Here is a 17686-nt window from a genome sequence, read left to right on the forward strand (position 1 = left end):
GCGTGTGCATCAAACATGGATACCAAGCACAGAGAGAGCATCTGACACGGGCACACCACTAGAGCCTGAATGTCCACAATAATCTTGCTGCTGCTGCTTTTTTTCAGCAGAAAAAACTGAATATAAAATTCACTTCCCGGGGTGACTTTTTTTTAATGCCAATCTGAGAGTAAGCGTCCACAGCCACATGGTAAATCCCTGAACAGAGACATTGGGTAGAAGCAGCCCTAAATTCCCCCACTCCTCCCCCACATATCATTTGCAGGTAAATTACACTAGTGAGATTTAAAGCATGTTATTCTCTAAGTAGACATCTATCATCGTGCAAACCCGATCTGCAGTGAAATGGGTCACCCCTTAGCAGTCCAGATGGAACGTTTGATAACCCCCACAACACAGACACACACTCTATGAATTATACAGAAATCAGCTCCCAGGTCGCAATGGCCTTGGGGGGGGAGGTATAAATCAAACACATCCATAAGTCGTTAGATATTGACTTAAGTTATGCCTCTGTACCAGCTCACGGCTCTGTTTTACTTCAAAACGTGAAAACCACAGCAGGCGTGGCACGCCGAGTGTGTTTGTCTGTGGGCTGGGTGGGCCAAGCCTGGAGGTATTTCATTTTGATTGCTCAGTTGTGGATTTCACTATAACCCATTGGATGCACCCTCATCATGTAGATCCTAGTGTATCGTGTCTGCATTGGAAACATTGGTCTCTTTGCAGCATGTGGCACAGGTATATTAGGAACGTGATAGATAATAAGACAGACGATATCCGAGTGTCTCTATATAAATCCATGGTACGCCCACACCTTGAATACTGCGTGCAGATCTGGTTGCTCCATTTCAAAAAATATATATTGGAATTGAAAAAGGTACAGAAAGGGGCAACAAAAATGGTTAGGGGTAGGGAACTGCTTCCATATGTGAAGAGATTAATAAGACTGGGACTGGAAAAGAAATGACTAAGGGGGAATATGATTGAGGTCTTTAAAATCATGACTGGTGTGAAGAATGTAAATAAGGAAGTGTTATTTACTCCTTCTCATAACACAAGAACTAGGGTCACCAAAGGAAATTAATAGGCAGCAGGTTTAAAACAAACAAAAGGAAGTATTTATTCACACAACGCACAGTCAACCTGTGGAACTCTTTGCCAGAGGATGTTGTGAATGCCAAGACTATAACTGGGTTCAAAAAGGAACTAGACACTTTCATGGAGGATAGGTCCATCCATGGCTATTAGCCAGGATGGACGGGGATGGTGTCCCTAGCCTCTGTTTGCCACAAGCTGGGAATGGGCAACAGGGGATGGATCACTTGATGATTCCCTGTTCTGTTCATTCCCTCTGGGGCACCTGGCACTGGCCACTGTCGGAAGACAGGAGACTGGGCAAGGTCGACCTTTGGTCTGACCCAGTGTGGCTGTTCTTATGTTCCTTAGTGCAGAGGAAGGGGACATAAAGTTTTCACTTCTTGCCAATAGGTGAACTGAGAGGAAGGGGCAACATTATTACACTTTGCCCAGGGCAACAGAAAGGGTTAATCTGTCGGTGCTTCTCACTGGCTGCCTCCTGCTTTTGCAACAGCTTCTAACACAAAAGGCCCCAGCACCTACCTGGTGGTCCTTCAAAACCCACAAAGCCTCTGCTGTGGCTCTCCTCACCTCTGCTCTCTCCACCCTTTCTTGTGCCTGAGCCCTTGTCCACGCGTCACATTTGAGTAGACTCCAGAGTGTGGGGTTTGTCTTGTGTGTGATATGCAAAGTGCTGCGTGCTCTTAAGGGAGGGGCTCTGGAAATAATCTCAGGGAAGACCATGCAATCATTGTATGAAAGGGTACGAAACATTTAAAGAAAGCCAGGTGACTGCTACCGGAGGGAGGCGTATCCCACAGAGGGTTGAGTCCGCCTCTGCTCCCTGCTGATCTCATCCGTGTGAATTCACTGCCCGTGCTCATGAAGGACTAACAGCACTAGTGGGAGCTAGGCAAGGTTGTGCCGAAAGCGTCCCTTCGCATCCCTCTGCCAGTGCTGCTCATGCCCCACCTGGAGCACTTCCCACCATCCCAACCCTGCAGTGGCAGATTAGTCACCGGGCCAACAGGGCCCGTGCCCAGGGGCCCTGGCTAATTGTGGGGGCCCTGAAAAATGGGCACGCCTCAACCCACTCCACCCATCCGGCACTCCTGCCAGCGAGCGAGGTCAGGGCACGGGTGCTTGCCTCGTTCTGCCCACCCGGCGCTCCTGCAGAGGGGCGGTGCAAGCCTCCATGCCCGGACTCAGCGCCTCAGGAGTGCCAGGCAGGCAGAGTGGGGCAAACCACCATGAACTGACCCCATAGCGCCGGGGGGGGGGGGCGCAGAGCAGAAAGGGGTGGGGAGGGGCCCCCACTTGCTCTGGCCCGGGGCCTCCCTGTACCTATGATGAATGTGACCAACTCTGCCCACTGGGTCCCCCTTTAACCTTCACAGCTTCGGCTCTGCTTACGGCTCAGACTTTGTCTCCTATTGTGTCTCTGCACACCACTAGTGAGGCCCCTCTCAATTCTCTGTCCCTTTCCTTCTCCTCCATTTGTGGGCATTTCTCCACATGGCACAGGACATCCTTTCAATCCTAGAGGTCCACGACCCCACCCGTCAAGCTTCCATGAGGGTCACAAGAAATAAGCTTGTATTTAAAAAAAAAAAAAAATCAAAATGGAAAAATGAGTGTTTTTTAAACAATTTCCGCCTCTGGCTCTCTGGTGCAACCTGACTTCTTGCGTTCTTTTAGGCTGTAAGCTCTCTGGGGCAGAGGCTGTATCTCTGCGTATGGAGCACTTTGCCAGTTCTAGCCTCGCTAGACAGGTTGCATGATGGGTGTGTGATGCAGATTAAGGTCCCTCCCGGACGAGGATGAAAGCACACATGTAACAGCCTATTCCTGGTGCTCTCCCCCAACCCCCCAGCCCTCAAGCTGTCTCCTTTAACACTTTGAACTGGGGGGGCTGTTTTCTAGCCACTAATGCAAAAGAAAAAAAAGCTCCTTGGCGATTCTTGACTTTCCCTTCATCACCAGACAGTATTGAAAGCTCTTAGGGAATGTCATTCCTCCATTTCAAATTCCATACTTTAAAGTGCCAAACAAAAGGCCATGATCAAAGCAGAGACGGAAAGAAATGAGTTACTAAAGCCCTCGATAGTGCAAGTAATCACTGGCTAAATGGCTTGGCACCCAGCAGCTGTGCAAGTATCTTTGATCCCTGCATTTCTCGTGTATCCAGCCTCACGTCTCACAGTTTATGCTGTTGTTCGGTTACGTACATCGTGCCAAATCCATGCACCATTGTTATTAACTATGCTGCACACCACAGCCACTCAGAACTTCCTGGTGACAGCAGGGATAGAATCCAGATCTTCCTTCTCCAACAGCCTTTGAACTACAGGTGAATCTCTGTTTGGTATGAGCAGTATAGGGCCGATGACACACATTCAAGCAGTTTTGATTCCTTCCAGCAGAGGGCATTGATGAACACACAAGCCTGTTCATTATGACACTAGTAAGTGAGAGCATTAAAGAATAATCCACCTGAGCTTTCTAAGCTACATGGAGAAAATTCACTATGAAAATATGTTGGGGTCTTTTCCACTCTTTCATTCTACAGACTGGGCATCGTTGATGGGGATTTGTGGAACGACCCAGTTGCTGATCCACGTAACGGGGGAGAGAGAGTTGACTTAGTTGTGAGAGATAACACCTCAGATAGGGAATGTGTCTATCCGGGAAGTGAAGAGACCCCATGGTACAGAAGTGGCTTGGAGAGCATATTTCTAGTTGGTACCTGGGGCTGAGAGGGTTAGCAAGCTTAGCACATCCCCTTAGCTCTTCTTCCCCTGTTGGGGCTACGGATTCTCCGGGCATAAGTGCCATCCACAGGTGGCTCGGTGGGGGTTGAGCACCCACTCCTGGATGGGACACTGATGTGCATCTGTATTCATGCAGGTGTTGCTGCGAGTGAATTTGGCCCCAGATATTTAGAGGAAAGCAGTCGTGAAAAGCCTGCCTCCTATCAGAGCAGCAAAAAACTTAGCTGCCTGGTAAACGTGGTTTGAAATAGTTAAACAAACCCATACTGGGGAGCCTGGAGTCAGAGATATTTCCAAATCTTGCAGAGTGACTCTGTGAAAATAACCTCTTGAGGTTCTGGGTCTGTTGTTTCTTACCACTGCATATAAAATACCTTTGTGTCTACCAGCCAGTGCTACAAACTCATCCTGGGATCTGAGTCAAGCCAGGAACTTTCTAGCTCTCCCAGCTTGTCACTGTAACACTTCCTGGGGCTACCCAGGGTTGGGAGGCACCTCACTTCCACCTGCCTTTAGTGCCAGGAAGCCTTGTTTGTGCCTGCTGTGGGTCTGCTCCCAACTCCACTTGCCACCAGGAACACAAGCACTCCTCTCAGGAACCTGCTCTCTTTCTGCGGGTTAGGGATAGGCTCACCCCACCTCCGAGCATCTCCCTGGAGGGTCCAGCCCCATTCCACTGGACACTCATGACATTTCCAGATTCTCTGCTCCCAAAGGAATAGTACACCTCAGCTTACCAGTCCCACCTGAGATCACTGCTCTGCTTAGCACACAGAACGTCGCTGTGCTTATAGTGAAAACAAGCCAAACTTTAGTTAACAGAGAATAGAGATTCGAGTGATAGCAAGTAGAAGTATTGAAAACAGGGTTACCTATAAAATAAAATCATCACTGGCGTTCTAGAGCCTAGACTTATTTAGCTAAATGCTTCCATGTCTTATAGAGCAATGTTCACCCCAAAGTCCTTCCAGCAGTTTTCATCCAGGCCTGGCTGGGATCCTTTTCTCATGAGACGAAAAACGCTGCCAGCTTGTCCCCTAGGTAAAGAAGCCAGGGTGTACCTCTGTACCCCCAGTTATACTCCCTCAAGTTCATTGTCTTTACTCAGAAACAGCAAACCCCTCTGTTGGTTTTGTTTTTTCCTGTAGATTTTCTCTCGTATAGATTTTCCACGCTCTCGTTGAGGATCTGGCTCAGTATGCAAATAGCCACCCATGGTAGGACATACAACGCACAGTACACACATGAGCAGAGAGAGAGAGAGAAGGGTCTGCTACCCCCTTGCCTGAAGGGAACCTGTCCCAGACCTGTCACCACCTCGGGACCTGCCTTTAACTTCAAGGCTTTAAGAACATAATTCCCAGGAGAGACACTTAACTCCTTCAGTATTATCCGTCTGTACGTTTTTGAAATGATTATCGTGAGCAGTGAGCTACTGCCTCTCGGCAGAGACGTCACCTGCCACCCTTTGTATACAGGGAATCCCTGTAAAACCCTATGCATCCCTCACGCCATCTGTCAGTTGACACCAAAGGGTCCTTGGGCAATAAAGATTCTGCAGGCCACATTGTCACATCCGTGCCATCTCATTGTCTCCACGTTCTGTCTGTTGACTTCAGTAGGATTGCCTGGGTAAAATTTGGCACTGCACATTGGAATTCAGTTAGCAGTTCTATTGATGATGCATGACACCAAGTAGATTCAGGCTCTTGTTCCCTGGGTAGGCTTTGCAGGGGTCGCAGTAGTAAAATGTAGGAAAACCTTATTCTGCCAGCAGATCTGACTCTGGACACACCCAGGCATCAGGTCTGGTTAGCGAAAGGGGCCATTTGTACGGTGTCGCGTTTCGATGCAGCCCACGCCCATTGCAGGCTAGCACAATGTGTTTTTATACAGCCAAATACACGGTCATGCATCGTGGGACCAGGCAAAGGCCCTGTTTGTAAAACAGGGCTACAGTCTGGAACGCAGTGACTCTGGAAAGGACTGGAGCTGAATGTGAGCTCCCAGGGCGACACAATCCTTGGATCCATAAACGGGGGGATATTGAGTCAAAGTAGGGAGGTGTTATTACCACTATATATGACAGTAGTGAGACCAGTGCATATTTTTAAAAGGATGCTGAAAAATTGGAAAGGGGTCGGTAAAGCGTTATAAGAATGATTCAAAGTCTTGTAAACATGCCATACGTTGAGATCCTTGAGCATCTCGGTCTATTCGAAGAGACGATTAAGAGGCTGTTTAATAATAGTCGGTAAGTACCTACAGAGGGAGAAGATTTCTGAAAGCAGAGGGCTCTTTAATCTAGCAGGTAGAGGCACAACAAGATTTGGTGACTGGAAGTTTGAAGTTAGAAAAATTCAAACTGGAAATATGATGCAAATTTTTAGCAGCGACGGTAAATAACCATGGACCAGGTATGGTAAGATCACTGGGAGTCTTTAAATTGAGGCTGGATGTCTTTCTAAATTATCTGCTCTAATTCAGTCACAAGTAGTTGGGCCAGATGGAAAAATCACTGGTCAATGTTCTTTGGCCTGTGCTTTACAGGAAATCGGACTAGATTATCCTAATATTCCCTGGCCCCATAGTAGATGTTATCAGTCTCTGCCCCAGGCCTTATAATCTAATGAAAAGTAACACGGGATGCAGTTATGGCTGACTTCCCTGCATCCAGCACTGGCAGGAAGCTGTTAATCAGATGGAATCATGATAAACACATGGAGACGATGGGGGAATTAAAGGCATGCAAGGTTTGTGCACCCGGACCCTGCCGTCTCCATTCAGGCAAAGTCAGAGCTTTGAGCGCAAGATTGGACCATTTATTTCCAGATCTTGCTCTTCCTTTCACTGCAACAGCTTGGTGTCAGTGGGGCTGCGCAGATGCCACAAGGAGAATTCTGCCCAGTAGTTTTGTGGAAGGGGAACTCTCCAAGCTGCTCTCACATTAGCAAATCCCACTTTCCTTCCTGATTCTGCCTTTTAATGAGAGAGAAAAAGAGAGAGAGAGAGTGATTCAATTTTTGGGAGCTAGGGGAACTTTGTGGAAGTTCTCTTTGATCTGAAGAGAAGAGAGCAGGGTTTGCTGTCTTTTTAAATGCATTTTCAATTGTTTCTTTTTTTGGAGAGCAATCCTCAGCCTTATAAAAATAAACATGGCACCGCAGGGTTCTGGTTCCATTTTTGAATTTTATCCCTATTAACAACATGGTTTCATTTACTGTCAGTAAAAAAAACGGAATTCTGAAATAAAATGGGAGCGCTGTAGAAGCCAGTTACAGTCTGCATAGGCGATCTTACTGCAGGAACGAAAGAGGATAAAAACCTACTCGATTGCTTGTCCATCCCCTGCAGGGTAGGCTGTGACTTCTTCGATTGTACAGCACCAGGGACCCCAGGTCCTCTTTGGCCTCTCTAGATGCTGCTGTAATACACAGAATAATCAGTGAGCGACAGCTACGCTGGATTTTAGCCCCATTTGTTTGAAAATGCCATTTGGTAGGTGCTCTGGGTTCCACCATCCCACTCCGGGTGGATTCATAGATTATGAGGCCAGAACGGACCATTATGATCAATTAGTCTGACCTACATAACATTGGCCATGGATCCTCACCCAGCAAGTTCTGCATCAACGCTTCTGTTGGAACTCTACCACCGTCACCTCTCTTTTTACTCCTGCCCCATAGAACAAGAGAACCAAGCCCAGATCCCCGTCCCCCACCTCCTCATGATGGAGCCTCAGTCAATACATGTTGACCCTCCCCTCTAGAAAACTGTTTTTTGTGGTGGTGTTTTTTGGCGGCGCGATTAGCTGTATGCCAAATCCATCTGGTCCTGTCTCCCCTAGCTGCCTTCCATATCATTACAGGATCCCTGGCAGAAAGCCTAGACCTGTCTCCCTCCTTACACCCTTAGGAGCACATTCCTTTCTACACCTTTTCCCGAGCCGGGAGAGAAATGATTATCAATCCTCAACAAAAAGCATCTGCTTTCTGCCTGCTTCTGCTTCACCGGACGCGCGTGTACGTTACACCCATGTCAGCAGCGAATGCAAAACACACACAACCCCCCACCTCGCAGACCCGCACGCAACATGGGCTGATTAAACTTTCAGCTCCCGGAGCCTGTATCACACGCTTTCTCTCTGTCTCCACAGTCCCAGCTGTGACCACCGCACCATTTGTTCTGCCAGCCCACGCCAGCTCTCGGAGCCAGTTCTTTATCACCCCAATTAGCCTTGTCTGTACTGATTAGAGGAGAGAGGCTTCCACGGCAGGGGACAGACGGGGGAATGGAACTCACTCACAGCGGCCACCGACAAGAGGCTTTCCCATTAAAGCGCCTTTGTTCCCCTCAAGGGATACATTTCACTGGGTCAAGAGCATGGCTGGAAAGCCGGCTTTGCCATGCTGCGTTATGCTCATTCATAAACAGATGCTTGAGGAGGGACATAGGGTGGATTTGTTTTAAATGCACCTGGTAATCTGCTGGAGGGAGGATGCAGGCTTGTCAGAACTGCATCGAATCCCAGAACGTAACTGGTGGGGGGGATAATATTTAGTCCTAGGGCTAGTCCCAGGCAAACCGGCCAGCTCGACTTGACAAGAACAGGAATAGCATAGCTTGTTCCCTGCTGTGAAAAGCACCTTTTCTGCCTTGCTGTGCGTCCAGGTCATTTCCCAGGACCGAGCCAGCTCCTGCTGACGTCGACGGTAAAGGTTTCTTTGGCAGGCGCAGGGTAGCTTTGCTCCCCCTTGGTTTGGCATTTCACATTACCGAGTGGGTCTCCCACTCTTGAGGCTGCCATGTTCTCTCCCTGACCTTTTTCAGCACTCTTGGGGGACAGGAATTGTAAACTCCGGTTCCCTTCCGTGGGTTCTTGAGCCGTTCTCCCACTCCTGACCCATCCTCTCCCACTGCCAAAACTCGAGTCCCTTTTCTCCCAGGCCTCCCAGCAACTATTATCCCTGATTTAGTGGGGGATCATCTTCCCCCCCCCAAGTCCGCTGTGTAGAGCTGACCTCCCACATGGAAAGGAGAACCGGCACCATTTTAACCACACCTCACAAAGGATGCTCCTTGGGGAGGGACAGAGATTAGTCCCCCCAAATGGGTGGGTTTGGGGCCCAGCAGACACACATCTCCCCCACTTGCCCAGTGAAGTGGGGCTTTACTCCCTGTTCCTTGGAGCACCCTTTCTGGTGGACCTATCTCTTTAAAGGGAACTCATGAGGTGGCCATGACCAAGGAAGGGCCTGGTAGCAGGACTTCAATGGAACTGCGCTACCAGGGAGTGAGATGGGGGGTGGCCACCAGGGCCCAGAGCAGCTGGGGAGGTACAGGCCCTCTACACCAATTATCGTGACCTTCTGCAGATCCCCCAGAGTTTGGGGCTGGGTGCTAGATCCTATTCCGAAGCCTGGAGGCATACCCTGCCAACAGATCTCTGTAGGACTTCCTCCCCCTGAGCCACCCCTTGTGGGTGAGGAGAGGGGGGGTGATGTGACCCTTGATCTCCAAATCGAGTCCATGACGCTGCAGTCAGGGGTGAGCCAGTTCAGAGGGTGGAGGGCCAGGGAGATGTGTTCCTGGCCATCTGAGTTGCCAAGCAGGGGGATGCTTCCTTTGCACCCCAAAGCATTTTCAGGGCATGGGGCTTCATTCCTCGTTATAACGAGCTGCAAGAGCCAAACCTGGAGATCACGAATATGCAGATCACGGTGGCCAGGCTAGTGTGTGATAGGGGTGGGCTGCGGTCTTCTGGCCAGTCAAAGAGGGAAGTTGGAGCTTTTCTCCCTCCAGGACTGTTTTGGCACCTCGTAGCACTTAGGGGTCCAGAAGGACCCCGGACTGTGGACTCACTTAACATGAGGGCAAATGCCCTTAAAAGAGAGGAAGTCGGTTCTCTGGAGCATTTCCCTCTTCCCACCGGCATCACCACAGTCATTTAGCTTTAGCTGGCCGCTCTTTCTCCGGGAGCTGACTTTGGCCAGGCACCGAGGGAGCTGGGTGATGGTGCCGTTTGCGTTTGGTGTGAAGTAGCTGCACAGCTGGGTATCATCTCCGTGCCACAGGCACTCCGGCCCCTGTTGTCTCACCAACACTTCCAACAGCTTCATGGAGATGTTGAGTTGTGTGTGGAAGAGGCTGGAGCCTGGTAATGCACTGCAAGTGAGAGGTATGGAGGCACATGCACCAATGCCCATAGCAGCCCTCCAAGTTATCTGGGAGGAAGTCCCTGATTAGGTCATTTCCATTCACTCTAGACCTTCTTGGAGATGAGGCAGAAGTATTTGCTGATCATTGGTATCAAATGCTACAGCGGCCCAGCAGGATGAGTATGGATGGACTTCCTTTTTCTCTGGACAGTGGGTGGACATCTGTCAGAACCAAGAGTCTCAGTACCATTCCCTGGCCCAAAGCCAGGCCGAGCGGATTCCAGGATACTGGCAGCTGACCTAACAACATACCTGTTTAACATACTTTTAACACCAAAACGGGGCTGGAAAGTACTACGCATGGGTATGTGGACGTAGCCAAGCTAATGCTGCCGCCGAGACTTTAACTACTGCCTTCCCTGACTTGTGACTCTACTGCCTTAAAGTATCATCACCTTATTTTTTTCCATTTGATTTCCAAACGAAGGGAATAGCCCCCTGGGTGCGTTTCTCATCGATGCATTGCTGGTGCCTCGGCAAAGTACTTTGTTCCTTTATCTGCGTTGGCAACACATCCGCACTTCTGGGAGTGCACACGGAACTGAAGTTCCGGGCCAGTGCTTATAGCATCTCCACTGTTGCCTTTATTGGAGTCATGCAGGGCTGCGCTGGCCTCAGGGCTCCCCATCCCCCAGTGCCAGAGATCCCCAGTCAGTTATTTCCAGTCTCCCAGGTCTAACCAGGGAAGAGTAGGCCCAACAGTACATGGCAATAAAATGTACCCAGGGCACCCATGATCCTTTACACAGCAGTTTTACCCCTATCATCTACTAACGGCCTCTGGAAAGAGACCTGTCTCTGCATGGGACTTCCGGTGCTATGAATTCATTCTTTCCTCCGTCAGCTTTGCCTTCTTCCTGGTCAAACAGCATCACTTCTCCACTGGCTCCTCGGCTCCCACACCAGCAATACTAGCCACCTCTTTGCCATCCTTAATCCACTCCTACTGCCTTCCCTCTCCCACCCCAGTGCCTGCCTGTCTCGCCTCGCAGGTGGGACTGGTCGGCTGTGTAGGGGGGAGTATGCTGTAGCCCTTACAGGGGTGTCAAACTGTTCTTCCTCAGTGGTGGCAGGGAGCCCCAGGAGACCAGAGTGCCCCCTGGAGGTCCCCTGGGGCAATGCAGGTCCACACTTACTGCAGGGCTGTGCGTGCAATGCACAATTTAGCCCAGTGGTTCTCAACCAGGGGTATGCATATCCCTGGGGTAGGCAGAGGTCTTCCAGGGGGCACATCAACTCATCTAGAGATTTGCCTAGTTTTACAACAGGCTACAGAAAAAGCACTAGCAAAGTCAGTACAAACTACAATTTCATACAGACAATGACTTGTTTATACTGCTCCATATACGATACACTGAAATGCAAGTACAATATTTACATTCCAATTGATTTATTTGATAACTAGATGGTAAAAATGAGAAAGTCAGCAATTGTTCAGTACGAGTGCGGCTGGGACACTTTTTGTATTGTTATGTCTGATTTTGTAAGCAAGTCGTTTTTAAGTGAGGTGAAACCTGGGGTACGCAAGACAGATCAGACTCCTGAAAGGGGGTACAGTCGTCTGGAAAGGTTGACAGCCACTGATCTAACCCATAAATTGCTGTCCCTAGAAATCCCCCTCTGTGTAGAGGGTGAAATTCATCCTTCCCGCATAAAGCCCATTGTCTGGGGCATTGTGCAGAGAGCTAAATGGCGCTATGAATTCACACCCCAAGCCCACGTAAGCGGAAACCACAGCTCCTCCCGACTCACTGTTCCATCCACCAGGTTCGGCTAGCAGCTGCTGCCACTTTGTGCATCTCCTGCGGGCAGAGCCATTTGACCCGGGTAGGCCAGGATCCTGCGGTTGCGCCGTCTTCAGCAACTGCCTCTGCACTGGTCTGAATCGGCTGCAGCACTCTCCCTGCCATGCCTGTTCCACTGATTCACCCAGCTCTGCATCCTCACCCTGGGGTTGAAATGGTGCATTTAGCTTTACACAAGGTGAATTTCCCTTCCTGTGCCACCCTGACCTAACTGGGGGGGGGGTGTTAACAGAGCAGAGAATTAGGTCATGTGGGTGAGTCTATGACAATCTCTAGGTATATACCTCCCTTACCTATGTCTTTTAGCGAGGTAATTCTCAGGCCCTTCTGGCTGTGATATTTAATACTGATCTGTGAAACTGCACTACATGGATGTGTAGAAAACTTTTCTTTCCGTATCAGAGGGGGAAAAATAGAAAGAAAAGCTCTAGCCGAACCAGCCAGATCAGAGTTAATCCTGGTATCAAAATGGCGGCTGTCACTTCTCCTGTACAACGAGAGGAAAGGCTATTCTATCCTTGTGGAGTAGCTTCCCCCTGTTATAATGCTCTACTTTGTGTTTCAGTGAAAGAAGAAATGGTGAAGTTGCTAATAATGGCACTAAAAGAAAATATGCTACATCTGTTATGGATAGCAGTACAAACTTAGCTGATCACACCTCTGACACCCAAGATGTCTTCACTTAAAATACTCGCTGGCTTACTTTACATAATTTGCTGATTATATTTAAAAGAAATACAATTTTGCAATTACTGTTCTTTCTGGTGTGCTATCTATGCATCATTTTCTTTTTATGTTTATATATTTCTCCTTCATTAGTGCAGTCTGAAGGGTGATTAGATCCCTTCAAACATTTTACAGAGGTTAAACGTTGATTAAGATTTAATTATTACTGTAAATAGCTTGGAATGACATATGGTGCAAAAACCTGACATATGTGCATTTGAATAAATGAAGTGCTATTTCCCATGATGCCTCAGTAGCTGTTTAACAGCTTTGCTGAAGGGTTATGTTGCACCTCATGTTAAGATTGCTTTGATGTTATATTTTGTTGGGTTTTTGCAGCTGAAAGCTAAGAACAGTTTTTCCAGTTTTTAAAAACATTGAATATTTTAAATACCTAAATTGTTTTGCACAAATTTTTGCTAATTTGTCTAACTAGGTTAAACATTTTCAAAAGCATTTAGATTTTAACGTGGGTTCCTAGCATTGTCAGCTTCAGCTCTGATTAAATGTATAGGATTTTTTAAAATATGATACTGTCAGGTGCAGGGTCCTGTTTCTGGGGGGATCCTGGTCTGGATTGGACAATAAGAATTCCTCCCACCCCAGTCTCGTCCTCCAAATACAGAGGTGCCGACTATTTTTGGATCACAGAAAAGCTTTTTTGTAAGTCTGATTGGAAAAAGTAAAGGAGATTTCACATAGAGAAAAAGTGCAGTGGGGAATGGAACAATGCTGCCTTTAAAATATACAGCATAGAAGATCCACTGATGAACTTTTCAAAGATTTATATAGTGTATCATTTCGTCTGTTATATAGTGTATTATGTTATTTAACACGTCTTTCTAGTGCCATAGGTGTGCATAGTGCTTTACAGAGAGAAGGAATCATAGAATCGTAGGACTGGAAGAGACCTCCAGAGGTTATCTAGTCCAGTCCCCTGCACTCATGGCAGGACTAAGGAAGACATGGGGTGAAATCCTGGTCTTACTGAAATCAACTGGACTTTTGCCACCAACTTCAGCAAGGCCAACTTCACCGCTAGTCCCCCTCCTGAGACTTTAGGGCCCTGATCCTGGAATTGGATCTGAACATGCAGACTCTTGGTCCCACAAGGAGCGCCCCATTGACTTCACTGGGTCGTGGCACAGTCAAAAGGGTGGTGTTAGGCCGCTCTATACCTTTGTGAATCCCACCCAAAGCATCCATCCATGTGGATCCAATTGCAGGATTGGGGACTAGATTGGATCTGACAGGAAGGAAAGAGAGGTGGCATCAGGCAAGGAAAAGGGAAATGTATGTAAAATAAGACAATAGAGTTTCTTTTTTTAAAAAAATGTGTTTGGCTGTTTAATATAGAATTTCAAAGGTTGGAAAGGGAGGGAATATGAGTCATTTCACATAACATAATTCAATATAAGCTGGCGTGATATGAGCACAATCATGGGAAAGCAATTTGAGATGACAGGTGAAAGGCATTACTGAATTGCCAAGCACTGTTATCACTGCTTGTTACTACAGCCGCACTCCTGCAGTTCACAGCAGAGGAACTCCGTTGGGCCCTTCTATAACTCTCCACTGACTCCTGCAGCGGTTACACCAGATTTGCATAGTTAGGAGACCAGAGTCAGGCTCATTGACTTCAATGGAGTTACCCCTGATTTACACCAGCATATGTAAAATCAGAAAAGTCAGCTAAAGTCTTGCTTCTGTTTATTTATGTTATTGATGTATCATGCTCCCGTTGCTGTCAGACAATATTAGCCCAATTCTAATCTTACCTCCTCTTTGATTTGGCAGATTGAGACATCTCGACTGGAGCCAGAAATTGCAATGGCCACTACCAGTAAGGCGGTTGTCTACAATAAAGGATTGTAAGTGGAAGTGGATCCTCTGAGCACAGAAGATTGGGGGAGGAAAAGGGGACGCTCACAATTACTTCTCGGGGGGAAAAACAAACGCTAGAACTCAGAGATAGTAACATACCACTCTCAGGAGCTGGGAGTGAATTAACACTTTCAGAATACTGACACCTCACATCAGTCAAAAAGATTACTAGTAAAAGTTTTAAATTAGCAACAAGAACAAAAACAAATGACTTTCAAGCACGTTAGAGAACTAGCTACAATATAATGTCCTGAATTAGAAACAGCTCTGCATGGAAAGGAGTTTAATGATCTGTTGACATGGGTATGCCTAACTCTCCGTGAAAGTAGACTACGCAAGACAATTTTGTTTTTTTAATAAGAATGAAATCTCAACACTTGGATGCTGCACAGAAATAATTCTGTAGAAATCGATTGGTGCATGAGTTAGAAGCGCTAGACAGGGCATTTGATAAGTGTACAGTATTGATTAAATGTCCATCTTGCGCCAGTAATCATGCACAAAAACAATGTTCCTTGGTTAGGTTTGTGACACTTTGATTCTAAACAAATAACACAATGAAGGTCATAGCCTGTGTGCCCTCCCTCCCTCCCTCCCTCTCCAACAAACAACCAGGGTGGTATCCTGGCATTCATTGGTCTTACAAGATATTCTGTGTGATTGGAGCCTAATGCACTAGCATATTTGCAGGTTTTGCCCAGGCTAGCAAGCTAACGAAAAGTCAACCTGCCAAGTTACAGTGCACAGAATGGGAAGAGATCTGCTAGTATAAACAGATCTGTCCTTTAACTTTGCATAATGGACCAAATTCTGTTCTCATGTACATTGACATACCCCTAGAGTAAATTCACTGGCTTCTGTTAAATTACACGGCTATAAATGAGAGCAGAATTAGCCTAATGGTGAAGGGCCAGATCCTCGGCAGGTGTAAACCATCAGACTCCATCTATTTCAGTGGAACTCTGTTGATTGACACTATCAGAAAATCTGACTTGTCATATAGACCACATTCTAATCGCTCACACCAGAGTAATTCCGCTGCAGCCAGTGGCGTTACTGCAGATTTAGGTTACAGAGCTTAGAATTTGTCCCATTGCTGCATTTCACCAATTAATACAATGAGAATGAAAGGATCTTTATCCAGGTACGATGGTAATGGGTACTATAGAAATACACATAATGATTAAAATGCCAGGTTGGATTGGGGCTTTTGGGGGGTGCATGGGAAACCAAACTGCCTCTGCTGTAGAATGTATACAAATGGGTTCTTGCAATGGTTCATGGGTAGCAGGCTGATGTCACCAATGTGTTACTCCAGTTTTATGCTCGTCTGACTCCTCGCTGGAGTTACACAGTGGTGGATCAAACCAAAGGGGGCTGATTCTGCTCCCATGCTGGTATAAATCAGGAGTAACTGCGCGGAAGTCAGTGGGGTTACACCAGTGTCTAAAACCAGCCTAAGTGAGAGGAGAATCCGTCTCAACGCATTGTAGCCATACTTAGCTTAGTGGGCCAAATCATGTTCTCAGTTACGCTGGTGTAAATCCGGCGTATTTTCACTTAAGTCTACGGCCCTATTCTGGATTTACCCCAGGTGTAACAGACAGCAGAATTTAACCCAATATAGTTCTTGTAATGCACTAGATCACATGACTGTACGTGAGTGAGGCAGCCAGTGTCTGCTGAGCACTAGCCAAGCAGAAGGAGTTTAGAAGGAGACAGACGGGAATAAATGTGCTGTACCGAGGCACAGAAGTACAAGAAATAGCAAGAATGGACTCTGACGGGTGCAGGAAACGATGGGGGAAGTGTATATTCTGAAGCACGTTCCACCAATGCACAGATGGAACGTGGAAATATTGGGCTGGTGCGCCTCTTACACAATTGTTTTACCCCAAAGCGACTCCATGCTCACCTACATGGGAGGAGATTCGAGCCCAGGGGCATTAGAATGGTGTATCCTGGGTGCGAGGGAGTCAGGCCTGCAAAGTCCCGTTCTGCCAGTCACATGCTGCAGGGACGCACAGGGCCAGATCCTCAGCCGGTGTAAATTGAGATCAGTGGCATTATCTTGATTTATACCATATGAGGACCAGAAGAACTGATCCTTCACTGTCTTGTGCCTTGTGTCGGTCACACCTGCACTTGCACTGGGGGTCTGAGCCAGAGCCCATTCAGGTCAATGCCATACTTTTCACTGGCTCCAGCAGGCTTTGGACCAGGCCCAAAGCGAGTGCCAGAGCCCTACCTTTTTAGTGCGGTAACATTGTACATCCCCTTTGCACCGGTATCTAAAATGACACAAGGGGCAATCCAGCACAGAATCAGGCCCATTGATTCCAAGCAGTGTGTAGGTAGGTTATGTGGCTGACACCAGCAATGAAACCAAAAAGCCAGGCCTACCACTGCAGCTAGGTAAGAAATGGAGCACACAAAGAGGTGAAGCATAAAAATGCCACTGAGAAACGCACACCACTTTGGACAAAAACACAGATCACAGAATTAGCAAAAGAAAACCAGGACTTTTCATTGCTGCGCTGGTTGGGTGAAAGATAAAAGCCAAATTAAAATAAACCTGAACCCCACAACTGATGGAGACACACATACACGTATACATGTGGTGGAGAAAAACTAGTATTAAAAATATGCCAAATGTGTAACAGCTAAACTGGGTTTAAAGTGAAGGCGAATAATCTCATGTTCCTAATGGATGCAGAAACCAATTGGATCTCCTTGTGTACAGCACAACCTGTGTGCTGTATTGTTCGGAACTGAAATCCAAGTGGTGAACAAAATCAACTGCTCGTATTAACAATGAGCAATGTCCTGGCTCTGTTTTCTATCAGCATCGCTCCATTTTCCATGTCATGGTGTTTTGTCACCCTTCGAAGCACTCTGTTGAAATCCTGCCAAACTCTTAAGGGAGGGGTTGACTGAGTCATTTGAGGGTGTGGAGGAGGTAGAAGTGAGTAGCGATGTCACTGCTGGGGAGGGGGGATGATTTGGTTTTACATCATAATTACTGATCAAAGATTCCACTAGCTGTGAACTCTAGCTACCTGCCGGGGCTACAGATGGAGTGAGTAATTTTCAACATGCAGAGCTAATTACAATGGCTGGTAAAAAAAAAAAAAAAAAAAAAAAATTAAAAGGTTTTTCTCCCGCCCTTTTTTTTAACAAAAATTCCTGGGTGGGGGAGGGG

At 47.3% G+C, this 17686-nt stretch overlaps 1 protein-coding gene across 1 annotated transcript in view; it reads left to right on the plus strand.

Annotated features, from left to right (window-relative positions):
• Positions 1-16404, plus strand: part of LOC117878389 (sideroflexin-5) — a gene marked incomplete in the record, with an annotated part of 121459 nt that extends 105055 nt beyond the window's left edge. Inside the window, 1 exon segment of the mRNA XM_034772553.1 lies at positions 14398-16404. Within this exon segment, the coding sequence (XP_034628444.1) occupies positions 14398-14475 (78 nt within the window).
• Between the last annotated feature and the right edge of the window lie 1282 nt (positions 16405-17686).

Source organism: Trachemys scripta, chromosome 5, assembly GCF_013100865.1.
Source record: "Trachemys scripta elegans isolate TJP31775 chromosome 5, CAS_Tse_1.0, whole genome shotgun sequence".
Taxonomy (NCBI): Eukaryota; Metazoa; Chordata; order Testudines; family Emydidae; genus Trachemys; species Trachemys scripta.